Source organism: Oncorhynchus nerka, linkage group LG24 (assembly GCF_034236695.1).
Source record: "Oncorhynchus nerka isolate Pitt River linkage group LG24, Oner_Uvic_2.0, whole genome shotgun sequence".
In the NCBI taxonomy this organism is placed as follows: domain Eukaryota; kingdom Metazoa; phylum Chordata; class Actinopteri; order Salmoniformes; family Salmonidae; genus Oncorhynchus; species Oncorhynchus nerka.
This window is the reverse complement of record NC_088419.1, coordinates 37,510,073-37,526,504: the sequence shown is the minus strand read 5'-3', so window position 1 is coordinate 37,526,504 and position 16,432 is coordinate 37,510,073. Positions and strand designations below refer to the sequence as shown.

Below are 16,432 nucleotides of genomic sequence, written 5' to 3'. Positions count from 1 at the left end.
TTACAAAAATAACGTCTCCACCAGCACGCCGCGCTCCAACCTGGCCAAGGAGCTGGAGAAGTACTCCAAGACCAGCTTCGACTACGGCCAAGGCTACGACAGCCAGCAACACATCTACGGTGGGGGGAAGAGAGGACTGGTCCCCAAGCCCCAAGGACGGGACTTCTCGTCTAAGGGATATGACGGTAGGGAATGACTGCCTATGCACTCTCACGCATGCACACACACACACACACACACACACACACATGCACAAACACAGACAGGAACACAAACATTACTCCCAGGTTCTAGATCACTGCTAAGACAAGGAGGTAAATGTGTTGAATAACTCTCTGCAACACATATACAATGCAAAGAAACGATTGAAATGTCTATTTCTAAAACCCATTTCCATCAATTTGATACTGCATGGCATAGTTCATATCAGATGGAACAACTCCAATCCATATTGGAGATAAATATAGAACACTGCCCATTTCCTTGGCCCTGATGCATTTTCAAGCTGCTGGATGCAAGGTTTTTCTCTCCCTGTAGCGTGGAGATGCTTTTAAGGCAGGTTTCTGGTTTCCCCCGGCTCGCTCACACACTCTGCTGCCTACAAACCCTTACTGTGAAGCCCATATTCACTTGTCACACCGCTCCCATCCCTCTCGCTCGCTCGCGCTCTCTCTCTCCCTCCTAGCACTCTCCTCGCGCTCTCCATCTCTGTCTCCCTCGCCTCGTTCTCCAACCAAGAGCACAATCATTTGCTCTGACACAGCATTCACCGTGGAGCAAACCATCCACTGGAAGACTTCTCTGTAGGTGTTAGAAATGATCTATCTACCTATCTTTCTATCTATATATATATATATATATACAGAATGTGTATATATATATATTCTTTACATTTTTCTATATTTCATGTCTTTTTATACATCTCTGAATTTTTTTAAATTGGCGGGGCCAAAATCTGGCCTTCGGCATCATTGTGTGGGACTTTATCTATGTACTGTATGTGTGTGTGGGTGTGTGTGTGCATGGATGATGTCCTGTCCCTGATGGCTGCACTGTATGTGTATACCGTATGTGTGTCTATATGTCTGTGTATGATCTGTATGGTGTGCTCCCTCCCTGCAGCCAAGCGCTACTGTAAGAGCCCAGCCAGCAGCACGACGAGCAGCTACGCTCCCAGCAGCAGCAGTCTGAGCTGCGGAGGGGGAGGGGGCGGCAGCAGCGCCAGCAGCACCTGCAGCAAAAGCAGCTTCGACTACACACACGACATGGAGGCTGCCCACATGGCCGCCACGGCCATCCTCAACCTGTCCACGCGCTGCAGGGAGATGCCCCACGGCCTGGGAGGCAAGCCCCAGGATCTCCTCTCCCAGGTAGGGAGGACTACGCCCCAGACTCATGCTCACACTCACCCGGCAGGCTCCAGCTCCGCCTCTGGGGCGTTGCGTAGCTCTCTCTTGCTTTTTTTTTCTCTCTCTCTCTCTCTCTCTCTGTCCAACATCCCTTCTCTCTCTTTATCTCGCTCTCTCTTTCTCTGAGCCTCTCTTCCCTTCTCTCACTCTGTCTTTCCGCCCTCCTTTTCTGCCCTCTTTCTCCCTCACTGCTCTCGCTCTCTTTCTCCACCCCATCTTCCTCTCTTTCAGTCTATTTATTTCTCCTATCTTTCTCCCTTTCAGTCTATTTATTTCCCCTATCTTTCTCATTTTCAGTCTATTTATTTCCCCTATCTTTCTCCCTTTCAGTCTATTTATTTCCCCTATCTTTCTCCCTTTCAGTCTATTTATTTCTCCTATCTTTCTGCCTTTCAGTCTATTTATTTCTCCTATCTTGCTGCCTTTCAGTCGATTTATTTTCTCCTATCTTTCTCCCTTTCAGTCTATTTATTTCTCCTATCTTTCTGCCTTTCAGTCGATTTATTTCCCCTATCTTTCTCCTTTTCAGTCGATTTATTTCCCCTATCTTTCTGCCTTTCAGTCTATTTATTTCTCCTATCTTTCTGCCTTTCAGTCTATTTATTTCCCCTATCTTTCTGCCTTTCAGTCTATTTATTTCCCCTATCTTTCTGCCTTTCAGTCTATTTATTTCTCCTATCTTTCTGCCTTTCAGTCGATTTATTTCCCCTATATTTCTGCCTTTCAGTCTATTTATTTCCCCTATCTTTCTGCCTTTCAGTCTATTTATTTCTCCTCTTTCTGCCTTTCAGTCTATTTATTTCCTCCATCTTTCTCCCTTTCAGTCTATTTATTTCCCCTATCTTTCTCCCTTTCAGTATATTTATTTCCCCTATCTTTCCTGCTTTCTTTATTGCTCTTTCAATCTATCAGACCACATTTGCATTGTATCTCTGACAAAATAGGGGATATTATATCTTCCTTACTGCCACCCTGAGTCAATTCTAGTGAAAAGTGGGCCCTTGTCTGATTCAGTCAACAATGAGTCAGAGGCCTCCTCCACAAGGTTAGGTGTCAGAGGCTTTTCTATGCCATATCATTTAGTCTTTGCAGCTTTGCTTATTACAGAATAATGCAGTCTGGCCTGGCGTCCTGTGATTCTGTGCGGCACATTCATTACATTATGGGGTACAGCCTGCGCTAAAGAGCGACCAATTTGGCAAAATATGCTGTTTGACCAGGAGTTGGGATCACCCTGCAAAAAAAAATATCCTAAATATATACAGTATATATATATATATATATATATATATATATATATATATATATATATATACACAGTATATATATTTTTTACATTTACAAATCCTGTCGTGTGCCATTCTAAAACTACTTGTGGGCCGGCATTTGTTTTACACCTTGTTCAATCATGTTTGTTACCTCATTAAATAGCTAGCTGACAACCTGGTAACTTTACCAGTATATGCAAACATTTGGGGACACAGAAAGAAAGGAAAAGGGATAGCTTCTTGAGGAGATCAATGGTCATAGCAATGAATACATGTCAGATATCTTGCATGTCATTATCACAAACTTGACATTCTTAAAGAGACAGTGAACAATATTCAATGCAATGCATCTCAATAGGAAAATAGTGCTTTTACACAATGTAGAGACCTAATACTCCACGAATGACTTTTTAATTTCAATGACAAGTATTTGTATCAACGTTTTTGCTTTCTTTATATCAACAAATGTATTTACATGGCTACATTTGTTTTTAAATTCTAGGGCACAACATGTGCTTCAGAAGTAACTAGAATTCACATAGGCTATATCTCAGTAGATACAATAAAACTGTATTTTCTGGTGCTCCTAAATTTGATGTTATGCTACCAATGGTGCACCGGTGCTACCAGTATATATTTTTAATTTAGAGCCCCGGTGCAGGGCAAGCACAGCCATGAGAGGAGTATAGTATCTAACACTGTGAGACAAAGAGATGCATTGGGCGCGGTGGACTGGAGCCCTTGGCTTTTTAAGACAGCCTGGAATGGATCAATGAGCATTTCAGTTGCCACGCTCTCTCTCTCTTCTCTCTCTCTTCTCTCTCTCGCTCTCACACGCTCTCTCTCTCTCTCTCACACTCTCTCTCTCTCTCTCGCTCTCACACGCTCTCTCTCTCTCTCTCTCGCTCTCACACTCCCTCTCTCTGTCTCTTTCTAGTAATCATGCCCCCTGTGCAGAGGCAAGAGAGAGTGACCTCTCTGCGAGGACATGGTCTTGCTCTGGCGCAGTCTGTCTCTGTGTGCACCATCGTCGTCATCATCATCGTCATCATCATCATCATCAGAGCGCCGTGGGGATATTCCCTGTGTTGTACATTAATCTCCTCTCCACCACAGTGCGGGCTGCAGAGTGGGCCAAAGAGGAGGAGTAATTATTCTCTCCCTCGCTTTCTCTCTCTGCTTCTCTCCCTCTCCATTCTCTCTCTCACTCTATCTCTCTCCTCTTTACCTCCTACAATCTCCTTATCGGGCTCCTCCTTCTCTCTTCTCCTTCTCATCTTTCTTTCATTCTATTTACCTCCCTCTCCCCCCTTCTCTCTTCATCCCTCCCTCCCTCCATCTCGCTCTCTCTGACAGAGTCCTGATGGGGACGTGGATGACAACAGTACCCTGGACCTGAGTGTGAGCCGTGGGCAGCCTGGGGGTCCTGAGGGGAGTGGCACGGTGCTGACGCCCCTGCAGCCCATGTCCCCCCAGCGGCAGGCCCTGCTCAACAGCAGCCGCTGCTACCAGATGAGTGAGGCCGACTGCTGGGACCTGCCCGTGGACTACACCAAGATCAAGCGCATCACTGACGACGATCACAAAGAGGTATGGGGAAGGGCCGCAGCATTATGGGTAATGTAGTTATGGGCTAATGTGTTTTTTTTGTGTTCAAATTTTTTATCTATTGAACAGAATAGTCCTCTATTATACTCCAATGGTCTCTTGCAGTGGAGGCACAATTCAAAGGTGGCTTATCCAGAAAATATTTTACTCTCTGCGAGTGTTCAATATTCCTTAATGAGCCATAGGTAATGGTGATTTGATTTGGGGGGGTATCCAGTATCCACTGATAGTCTTTCACTGACATCTAGTTGATGCTACCGGTACTGCATTGACTCAATGAGTGAATCTCAATTGTTTCCCTTGATACCTCACATCCTCCCTCATCGTCTCCTTCCCAAAGCACATTGGAGCAGAAGATCTGAGGTTCCTCCCCTCTGAGAAGGTGGAAAGGAAAGAAAGAGAAGTGGAATCAAGGAAATACATTTGAGATTCACCCAATGACTGCTTGACGCACACAATTGTGGATTCATGGTTTGTGAGATACATTAAGGCTCAGCATCATTATATATGGTGCCTGATAGATCATCTTTACACGTTGTACTTGAATCTCTGATATTACACAAAGCAACCCATGCAGTAAATTGATACACTTGCAATGTCAGATTAAAAAGCTTGAAGTTGAAGGGGTGTAGTCGTAACCGTAATTGGGCTTGCTAATAAGGCATGGATGAAACATTTTCAGGGGGGGACATGAGCATTGAGAGTGAGGGGAGAGGGTTTCTTCGGGATTGCTTGATAGCAAGAAATTGGATCTTGCTGAGTAATTGAAAAAATGGGATGTGAGATGTGTGGGATGCGAATATGAGTATGAATTGTAATCGTGTTGCTAATTGGAAAAAACATGTAGGATGTGTGAATATGCCAATGTTATGGTCATAGGCTACATGATGACATGATGTAGTCTTCCTTTTTTTCATCCCTCCACCAGGTCGATGACCTGGACCCATTCCAGGACCTTCTGGATGAGCAGCACTATGGAGGGGACGTGACCATGCCCAGCCCCAAACACAAGTACTCCGCCTGCAAGGAGGGCAAGAAGGAACTCATCACGTAAGACCAAAACAAGCTTATTTTGTCATCCCCTTTTAACTACTTGACATTCATTATACCCGCTTTACCTAGTGACCATTTTCCACATCTGATGTTGTCATTGTATGTCTGTGTGTTTTCTAGTCTCTCAAACTGCCAGTTAGCTGACAAAAGCATCCGCAGTATGATGACAACTAATGCCCAAGACCTCAAGTAAGCATAACCCCTATTTATCCAGTGTCTCTGATAGAGACAATTGTGCATACTATATTTTAGTCTTTACATAGCCTAGCAGACCAACAGCCTGATAAGTGTTGACGCTGTCAGCTTTGGTATTACCCAGTACCCTGTAGTCACTCTCCTTGTCCCCTCTGTCCCAGGTGTCCCACTCCGGCATGTGACGGGTCTGGACACATCACTGGGAACTACGCCTCGCACAGGAGGTAGCTTGCAACCCATCATAATGACAAAAAGCCACGCAGGATATTCAGCAGCCCCTAACATTTCAGATTGTAGAAGACAGTGATGGATAGATACATATACAGTATATGACCTATTTTGTAGTGCATACCTGACATTTGTATGGATTGTTTAGACTTCTCTGTTTTCAGTATCACTGAGCTCTGATAGTCATTTGTTACCGTATATGCATGTACACTACCATTCAAAAGTTTGGGGTCACTTAGAAATGTCCTTGTTTTTGAAAGAAAAGCACTAGTTTGAGAAACAGATGCCTCACAAGTCCTCAACTGGCAGCTTCATTAAATAGTACCCGCAAAACACCAGTCTCAACGTCAACAGTGAAGAGGCGACTCCAGGATACTGGCCTATTAGGCAGAGTTGCAAAGAAAAAGCCATATCTCAGACTGGCCAATAAAAATAAAAGATTAAGATGGGCAAAAGGACACAGACACTGGAGGCCAGCATCCCGGAGTCGCCTCTTCACTGTTGACGTTGAGACTGGTGTTTTGCGGGTACTATTTAATGAACCTACCAGTTGAGGACTTGTCAGGCTTCTGTTTCTCAAACTAGACACTCTAATGTACTTGTCCTCTTGCTCAGTTGTGCACCGGGGCCTCCCACTCCTCTCTCTATTCTGGTTAGAGCCCGTTTGCGGTGTTCTGTGAAGGGAGTAGTACACAGCGTTGTACGAGATCTTCCGTTTCTTGGCAATTTATCACATGGAATAGCCTTCATTTCTCAGAACAAGAATAGACTCACGAGTTTCAGAAGAAAGTTATTTGTTTCTGGCCATTTTGAGCCTGTAATCAAACCAACAAATGCTGATGCTCCAGATACTCAACTAGTCTAAAGAAGGTCATTTGTATTGCTTCTTTAATCAGGACAACAGTTTTCAGCTGTGCTAACATAATTGCAAAAGGGTTTTCTAATGATCAATTAGCCTTTTAAAATGATAAACTTGGATTACCTAACACACCGTGCCATTGGAACACAGGAGTGATGGTTGCTGATAATGGGCCTATGTACCCCTATGTAGATATTCCATTGAAAAGAATATCAGCCGTTTCCAGCTACAATAGTCATTTACAACATTAACAATGTCTACACTGTATTTCTGATTAATTTTATGTTATTTGAATGGACAAAAATGTGCTTTCAAAAACAAGGACATTTTTAAGTGACCCCGAACTTTTGAACAGTAGTGTATAGGTTACATTGCTTGTCTTGAAAACATCTGATACCAACTTTACAGAGCTATCATTCTGAGATGTGATTTGTCTTTTGATGAACTGCAAATGTACTGATGTTGTACTCATACTCTTAAGATGGTAGTGAACTGCACAAGACCTTTCCCCTCTAGTCTGTCAGGCTGTCCACGGGCGAAGAAGAGCGGGATCAAGATACTGCACAGCAAGGAGGACAAGGACGACCAGGAGCCAATTAGGTGAGGGTTGGAACGGATAGTAGTATAGCATCTTGGTGAGTTTGTGTAACGCCCGTCGGAAGGAGTGGACCAAAGTGCAGCGTGGTACATGTTCATGATTCTTTATTAAATCCGAACACCAAACAAAACAACAAAAACTTCACGTTCCGTAGGCCACGCAGAGCTAACAAAAAACAACATCCCAGAACCTAAGGTGGCAAAACAGGCTGCCTAAGTATGATTCCCAATCAGAGACAACGATAGACAGCTGTCCCTGATTGAGAACCGTACCCGGCCAAAACATAGAAACACAAAACCTAGAAATAAAAAACATAGAATGCCCACCCAAATCACACCCTGACCAAACCAAATAGAGACATCAAAAGGCTCTCTAAGGTCAGGGCGTGACAGTACCCCCCCCCCCCCCCCCTGAACCTATAAGGGGGGGGGGTCCAGGTGGGCATCTATCCGCGGTGGCGGCTCTGGTGCGGGACGTAGACCCCGCTCCACCTCTGGCTCACCCCACTTTGGTGGCGCCTCTGATGCGGGGACCCCCGCCGCTGACCCCGGACTGGGGACCCTCGTTGCGGGCCCCTGACTGGGGACCCTCGCTGCCGGCCCTGGACTGGGGACCCTCGTTGCGGGCCCCGGACTGGGGACCCTCGTTGCGGGCCCCGGACTGGGGACCCTCGCTGCCGGCCCCGGACTGGGGACCCTCGTTGCGGGCCCCGGACTGGAGGCCGTCGCTGGAGGCTCCGGACTGGAGGCCGTCGTTGGAGGCTTCGTGCCATGGATCATCACTGGAGGCTTCGTGCCATGGATTATCACTGGAGGCTTCGTGCAGCAGGTACAGGACTCACCAGGCTGGGGAGACACACAGGAAGCCTGGTCCGTGGAACAGGCACCGGACTCACCAGGCTGGGGAGACACAAAGGAAGCCTGGTCCGTGGAGTAGACACCGGATACACTGTGCGTAGAGCCGGTGCAGGATATACTGGGCCGAGGAGGCGCACTGGAGGTCTGGAGCGTAGAGCTGGCACCTCCCTTCCTGGCTGGATGCTCACCCTAGGCCGGCAACTGCGGGGTGCTGGCACAGGACGTACTGGGCTGTGGATACGCACCGGAGACACAGTGCGCAGAGCCGGCGCAGGATATCCTGGGCCGTAGAGACGCACTGGAGGCCAGGAGTGCTGAGCCGGCACCATCCGTCCTGGCTGGATGCCCACTCTAGCCCGGCCGATGCGGAGAGCTGGGATATAGCGCACCGGGCTGTGAACGAGCACTGGAGACACCCTGCGCTCCACCGCATAACACGGAGCCTGATCAGTACCACGCTACCCACGGTAAGCACGGGGAGTTGGCTCAGGTCTATTACCTGACTCCACCAATCTCCCCATGTGCTGCCTCTCGGGCTTCTGTGCTAGCCGTGTCCCCTCGTAACGCTGGGCCCCTTTTTCTATCTGCCTCCACCTGTTCCCATGGGAGGCGATCCCTTCCGGCCAGGATCTCCTCCCACGTCCTGGATCCTTTGCCGTCCAGGATGTCCTCCCATGTCCAGTCCTCCTTACCACGCTGCTTGGTCCGTTTGTGGTGGGATGTTCTGTAACGCCCGTCGGAAGAAGTGGACCAAGGTGCAGCGTGGTCCGTGTTCATGATTCTTTGTTAAATCCGAACACCAAACAAAACAACGAACGTCATGTTCCGTAGGCTACGCAGAGCTAACAAAAAACAACATCCCACAACCTAAGGTGGAAAAACAGGCCGCCTAAGTATGATACCCAATCAGAGACAATGATAGACAGCTGTCCCTGATTGAGAACCATACCCAGCCAAAACATAGAAACACAAAACCTAGAAATAAATAACATAGAATGCCCACCCAAATCACACCCTGACCAAACCAAATAGAGACATAAAAAGGCTCTCTCTCTAAGGTCAGGGCGTGACAGTTTGTCAACATACAGATGTAGGATCTTAATTTGAGCCAGGAAAATAATCCCGCAGCAACAGGAAATGTGAATTATTATGTAGATTATAATTATTGGACATTTTTTGTAGGATTTAATACATTTTTCACAAGGGCAAATCAAGTCTGGCATTTTAAAGTGAAAAGTACAAACTTTAGAAGCCTTTTTAAACCTTGAATACACTGCAAGCAAAATTCTCAGCAACAAAAGAGTGATCAAATTAAGATCCTACATCTGTATTCTCTTGAAGTCATGGTCATGCATTTCACCTCAGATTCTCTACAGCCAGTGTAGTACACCTAGTGGGTACAGTACAGTAAAGGTTACCTTTCCACCACTTAAGGAATGCGATAATGTTAAGCGCATATGACCTTGCCGCAAATCAACTAAAGTTCACTATGTGTCCTTTCACCAATCACTTCCCAATCTCTGCACAGCTGTTGCTGCCACCTCTATCCCTGCGAGGTTCACTGGATGTACCATCATCATTAACATTGCAATCATAATTAACACTGACCTCTCCACTGTCGGGGTGGAGCGGCCCGCAGACACACTGTGCTAATTCTAATCAGCCCAAATGTCACTCTGAAGGACAATGTAGAACCACGGGTAAATGTCTTTTAACCGGAGACCGTTTTCATTAGAGTAGCTAATCTTTTTCTAGTTGTCTTTGTATTGTGTGGATGACATTTACCAGGGACAGGTGTGCTGCAAGTGAGGAGAGCGTGGTCGTGTCCTGACTGACCTTTGTGACCCCCTTCTCTCCGCAGGTGTCCAGTCCCAGGCTGTGATGGACAGGGTCACGTGACGGGGAAATACGCATCTCACCGCAGTGCGTCGGGCTGCCCCCTGGCGGCCAAGCGGCAGAAGGATGGCTACGTCAACGGCTCCCAGTTTGCTTGGAAGTCCGGGAAGACAGATGGCATGTCGTGCCCGACCCCGGGCTGCGATGGATCAGGACATGTCAGCGGGAGCTTCCTGACCCATCGGAGGTGGGTGGCGCTCTGCATGGCTCTGGTGTAGATGAGCAACTGTGTCTAAATGTAACCAAGTACTGGATCAATAATGTAAATTATGGTTGAGACCAGCAGGGTTGGAGTCATATGATTTTATTCACCAGTAGTGTATATTCCTTTTTTCCTCAGTCTTTCTGGTTGCCCCCGTGCCACCTCAGCCATGAAGAAAGCCAGAATGACTGGGGTAGAAATGTTAACGATCAAGCAACGGGCAAGCAAAGGTAATAACCAGGCACAAATACCAGTCAGAATGCCCCTTGACTATGCCACTTCCTGGTTTTATCAAAACATATTCAAGCTGAATCCACAGTGCATTCTGTGTTTCCCCTTTTCTAGGAATAGAAAATGACGAGGACATCAAACAGCTGGATACAGAAATCAAAGATCTAAACGAATCAAACAATCAAGTGGAATCAGACATGATTAAACTTAGGACACAAGTAAGATTCATGCATTACTTAATCGAGATTCATTCATTAATTATTATAGGGCAATCAGTCATGCTAGTTTTGGGCAAATTCTGAAACAGGTTGATGGATTAAAGCTTAGATCAAGTGCATTTAACTTGATTTTGATGTCTCACCCCCCAAGTAACTGTGATATGACTAGCGCAGTACATTTTTAAGGATCCATAAGAAGTCCCTCAGTTGTCATGCAAAACCCTCTGTTGTCAGTTGTCAAACAGTCAGTCACTCTGGTTCATCAACTTCCATGCACTTCTGTCTCTCCTTTCCCAGATCACCACTATGGAGACTAACCTGAAGTCCATAGAGGAGGAGAACAAAGTTATTGAGCAGCAGAATGATTCCCTACTGCACGAACTAGCCAACCTCAGCCAGTCTCTCATCAACAGCTTAGCGAATATCCAGCTCCCACATATGGTAAGTACCATCACAACTTAGCTTACAACAGTTACTGTCGGACAAGCACTGTATCAAGTCGAACTAAGATGCCATAGGAATCAAGAACGGGTTTATGGGGAAATAGGTAAAAAGGCTATGTTGTCAAAGATAATAGATGGCACACTTGAAAGCATGCCAATTTGACGTTCCATGATTGCAAGTGTTGAAACCCAGGGCCATTTGGAGTAAATTAGTCAACGTGAGTGAAAACAAGACATGGTCATATCATGGTAGTGGCTTATTCCACTCATTCTACCAAATTGGATATGTTTATTTCCATATTGATTGTTTGTTGATGCCATTTAAACAGAACACATCAAGAATTCAGAAAGAAAAGTACATATCTTAACCTGTTATGTGCTTAACAAATCATTGCAACACAAGGGCCGACTGCAATGACCCAGTCGGGTTGTTTCATCTGCTGCTTTCTGTTTGTCACTTGTTTTCTCAGCAGTTCATATGCTTCTGTGCTACAACACTTCCTGTAACAGACTAATAATCTAATCTAATAACCCCCCACACACACACACACCCCTGCTTTGTTTCAGTTGAGAAATAAATCATGGCTGCCTTGACGTGTCATGTGCCTGTATTATCCAATTACAGCTCTTGCGTATGAAAGAACAGGGCTGATTGGATATTGCTTGATTTAAAAGGCACCAAAGTTGCTTAGTAATGAATGAGATCTCTCCCTCTGAATATGGCTCCCTGTTGTCTGACCATTAATGTGAGGGGATCACGTTTTACTAGGGTTATAAAGCATTTTGCTAGCCTGGAACCATTTCTGTTTGTGTTATAGCCAACTGCTATAGTCATTGTTATGCCAAACGTCATGAAAATAACTATTAGCAAGAGAGCACAAAAATATCTGCGACCAGGCTAGAATTTTGCTCCCTTTTGTACAGCAGGCTAATAGAATTATATCTATCTCTATTCTCTTCACACCTCTTCCTGTAGAAACCGATGCCACAGAAAGAGGCCCCAGTTAAACATAGCTGCTGTTTACAGATGCCCCACAGAGTAAGAGACTCCTTTTCATAGTCTAATTATTATCCGTTTCTTCTGCACTATCATCTCCTCCCTTTAAGTCTTCCTCCTATACCCGTGAACACTCCATACATGTTGCTGCGTTTTACTACGATTCAATGGTTTGATCATAGTTAGAGAGACGTTTTGTGGCTTCTTAGAAGAATTTTGTTGCTGACAAGGAAGTGGCCGGGATGGAGTAACACCACGAGCCATATTCTCACAGTTAAAACACAGTCACAGTCAAGGAAGCGAGTATGTTCAGTCTGCTATTGCATATTCAATGTCTGTCTGTCTGTCTGTCTGTCTGTCTGTCTGTCTGTCTGTCTGTCTGTCTGTCTGTCTGTCTGTCTGTCTGTCTGTCTGTCTGTCTGTCTGTCTGTCTGTCTGTCTGTCTGTCTGTGTCTCTGTCTGTCTGTCTGTGTCCGTCTGTCTGTCTGTGTCCGTCTGTCTGTCTGCTCATGCTACTGTTACAGTGTGTGCACCTATCTGAGAAATGCCTCCCACAACTCCTACATCTCACTAGCTGCACACATTACATGAGTTTATTTATGCGATGTCAGTCATAATTTTGTCTCCATAAGATAAGCATCAACCATCATGCCTTCTATGAGTTGCTAAAATCAACCTACACTGACTTTGCATGTTTTGGAGCTGCATTAGGTCCACTGTAGTGTACGTAGGACTATGTAAATGGTTACATTTGATGAAATTGATGAAGTATTGTATACACTTAGTACAGCCCCCGTGCCCATACTGTCCTTACAATGTTTGCAGCTGTCAATGTCCTTCCCTGAACAATTTCTCTTTCCCTTCCCTTCCCTTCTCTTTGAAAGAAAATGAATTGATCATCAATATGAAACCCGACTGAATCTGATTGCGTATGTACCATTTTCCTCATTGGAGTCTTTTTCCCCTCACAGGAGCCAATGAATGAACAAAACTTTGATAGTTATGTGAATACTTTGACAGATATGTACACCCATCAGGACCAATACCAGAGTCCAGAGAACAAGGCCCTATTGGAGAACATCAAACAAGCGGTGCAAGGCATCCAAGTGTAGTAGCCTATCTACCTGTGAAAAAAGGCACTGTCAGAAGCTAAATCAAATGATGTTAAAGTGACGAAAAAGGGTCAAAAGAGAGAATGGATCAGGATTTGTTTTGCTGCTGTAAATTACCATCATGTTTCTTTTATTACAATGTTATGCTCTGAGCTCCATGGTTATGATATTTTTGCCTTGCTTTAAAAATAGTTCCCGATGGCAAAAGTTTAAAAGAACATACACGTTTTGTACATTTTCATATGACCTAATATAACGCGATGTACTGTTTATAGCTGCTAATGTATGCACATTTTTGTGTATATGTATTTATTAATTGTAAGCTTGTTTCATTCATTATTTGAACGCTTATTGATAAAAAAGGACTAAACTGAGTCCCATGGGTCGGGAGCCAGATGAGGGCAATGTGAGGAGCAATCATTTTTAGATAAGCGTTTCTTTTTGTGATTTAATAGAATACAACAACAAAAAAGACCTTTGGTGTGAAGATTGTTTAATGGATGTAAATGTATCGATTTTTGTAACAATGTTTGAAAAAACTCTTTGTCTTCAGTGGTCTGTGTGGAGACTAATAATAATGTCTATGTTTAAATAAAGTACGAGAAGAAACTATGTATAAATATGACAAATTTCAAACATCATGAGACGGAAACTAAGTGGTGCAACTCCCATCATCTGGAATGGACTGTACTTCATTAAGTTAGAAATAAATTTTAAAAAGTCTTAGTAATATGTGCTGTTAAACTATTTCCATTTCAAACACAGAGCGGGAGGACCAATGGCTATGGGAAATGTAGGAGACAATCTAGCGTTACTCATTTATTTTAATCGTAAATCTTATGGAATAGCTAGTAGGTACAACTTATCAGCAATATTGGTATAACAATGATTAAATCACTTGTTTAGATATGGGATGCAATCTATATAGAACAAAAGTTTGGGTATATGCAATTTCTTATAAATAAAATTAGCTGAGCTGATAAATCTTTTTACTAAATGTAAATGTATTAAGTTTTGTATAAATCTTTTAATACAATCATGTTTTCGGGATTCATCATGCGGCGATCAGTTCCAAAATGAAAGATGGATGAGTTTGAGTTTCGTTCTCTCATGTTCGATTTTGCACAGGAACACCTTGGTTTTGATGTTTTTATTGACACTTAAAGGGGTACTTGAAGGGTCAAATTGATGGTTCAGAAGTTTTCTAGAAAAGTTATCTTTATAAAGGCTGATTGATGCGCTGGACTTACAGGGTCAATGTCCCCCATTTATCATAGTATATTATTGCACTGTCTTTGCGATCATGCATAGTATGTGTCTGAGCCACACAACTTGACACGAGCTAAAGATTGCTTTTTGATTCTGTCCTAAAAAATGAATCTATTGGTCAAATAAAACTTTATTGATATCTATTATAACAGCAAAGAATAACGGAAGTGATACTGCTAATAGTGGTCCACGATTTACTAGCGTTTCTATGATTGATGACAATTTCATGAGGAAATTGCTATCCCTTTCTATGAGACACCCTCAATAAATGTTTTCATAGTACTTAAAAACACCATTATAATGCAATGTGAGTGTCAATGTCAGCCCCCTATAATGCCACAACCTTTTAATCATCAGCCAACTGCAACAAATCTACCCTTACATAGTATTTACTAATGAATCATTACATTTCCTTTACAAATTGGCATAACCATGTGACATGCACTTGCTGAAGATGACTCTAATAATGGATTATATGTGTGTTCTTAATACAGTTTATTGTGCATGCACATCATGGGGAGTATGTCCCAATTATATCAATAAATAGATATCATTATTTTAATTTAAACGACTGTATATGGCAACAGTATCTAAGATGCACTGTCCTTGGAAGTAGCCTATAATGAAGCCAAGGACTTCATTTAGACAGGCGGTCCAATTCTGATATTTTTTCCAAGTAATTGGTCTTTTGGCCAATCACATAGATCTTTTCACACCAGATCTTTTCGGAACTGATCTGATTGGTCAAACGACAAATTAGTGAAAGAAATATCATAATTGGGCTACCTGTCTAAATGCAGCCGCGAGACTTAGAGCCGAGTGAGTCAATTCAATTCAAGTTCAATTCAGACATCCCTTCTTGGTAGTCAACATGAGGGTGCTATGGGCTTAGCTAGTCATTGACCTGATCTCACACTTCAAAGCATCTATTTGGACCTCCTACTAGACTTGAGGTCCACATTCCATATGACTCCACATGCCTGTGTCTAAAGCTTTGTGTCTGCAGCTTTTTGCCAATAAAGTAATGCTATAGATAGATCGACAGCTTGTACTATTTTCTTCAGTCAATTATTCTTACTGATACAAAGGAAATGGGAATTTTAAGCACAAATGTCCTACTCACCAACAGTCAGTACATATTGTAATAACAAATGTAAAAAGGTTATCTGTGATTATTTACATAGAGAACACTAACATGTCACATGCTAGAGTGCAGAAGAATTTTCATATGAATATTTGTGAATTCATCTATTGATTAAACTGCTACAATTACGATTTATTTTGAGTAATGCTTTGATGAAAGGATTTTATACAACATTAATTTCCTTCTATCCTTTCCCCTGTCCTCTCTCTCCCTCTTGCAAACTTTCCAACTTAATTTTGGTACCACATGGCATGATTTTTGTCGATCTTTAATTTTGTATGTTTAAGATCACAAGTTGCTGTGATATTTCATTTGGAATTGTGAAGTTTGTACGATTTTTATCACGCTGGTGTTGACATCTCTTACTCTGAATAAAACGTGTGTTACAACACTAACTTGTATTGTTTCCTCAAATGACTGCCTCGCATATGAATGAAAATAGGAGATGAGAAATAATCCAAGAACACACTTAGCTGCAGAGTCACTGAAATGACTTTAACAGAGCCAGCAAGCATCTGTAGTCTATCCTCTTGTCCTGAACGACAACAGAAGAGGAACTATGTTATTGTGAAGTCCAACTACTGTGAGAGAAAAAAACTATGGACAAACAAATGTTAGGGCCAACAAATCATAAACCACCCACAAAAAAAGAAAGGGATTCACCCAATTTACAAAATACGATATAATACAAATATACACAACCACAAATGATAAGAGACATGAGTCAAAAATGGCTCATGACACATGAGGCAGATCAGCAAATCAAAAGCAATTTTGATCAAAACATCTGATATGTTTAACATGTCTGATATCTCTCTATACATTACTTAGATTTTGATACAGAA

At 43.4% G+C, this 16,432-nt stretch overlaps 2 protein-coding genes across 7 annotated transcripts in view; one reads left to right on the top strand and one right to left on the bottom strand.

The window, feature by feature from the left end:
* myt1la (myelin transcription factor 1-like, a) overlaps window positions 1-15,982 on the top strand; it is a 50,504-nt gene extending 34,522 nt beyond the window's left edge. Inside the window, exons 11-23 of one of the 6 annotated variants that reach the window (XM_065008863.1) lie at window positions 25-185; window positions 1,123-1,370; window positions 4,034-4,267; window positions 5,214-5,335; window positions 5,459-5,527; window positions 5,695-5,757; window positions 7,122-7,220; window positions 9,937-10,158; window positions 10,312-10,403; window positions 10,519-10,622; window positions 10,920-11,063; window positions 12,042-12,104; window positions 13,034-15,982. In XM_065008863.1, the coding sequence (XP_064864935.1) occupies window positions 25-185; window positions 1,123-1,370; window positions 4,034-4,267; window positions 5,214-5,335; window positions 5,459-5,527; window positions 5,695-5,757; window positions 7,122-7,220; window positions 9,937-10,158; window positions 10,312-10,403; window positions 10,519-10,622; window positions 10,920-11,063; window positions 12,042-12,104; window positions 13,034-13,174 (1,762 nt within the window). In that variant the 3' untranslated portion in view covers window positions 13,175-15,982. Of the gene's footprint in view, window positions 1-24; window positions 186-1,122; window positions 1,371-4,033; window positions 4,268-5,186; window positions 5,336-5,458; window positions 5,528-5,694; window positions 5,758-7,121; window positions 7,221-9,936; window positions 10,159-10,311; window positions 10,404-10,518; window positions 10,623-10,919; window positions 11,064-12,041; window positions 12,105-13,033 lie in introns of all 6 variants that reach the window. The other 5 variants (XM_065008862.1, XM_065008861.1, XM_065008866.1 and 2 more) reach the window with 5 other exon arrangements.
* Window positions 1-16,432, bottom strand: part of rps7 (ribosomal protein S7) — a 192,412-nt gene that overhangs the window by 79,799 nt on the left and 96,181 nt on the right. The window lies entirely within an intron of this gene.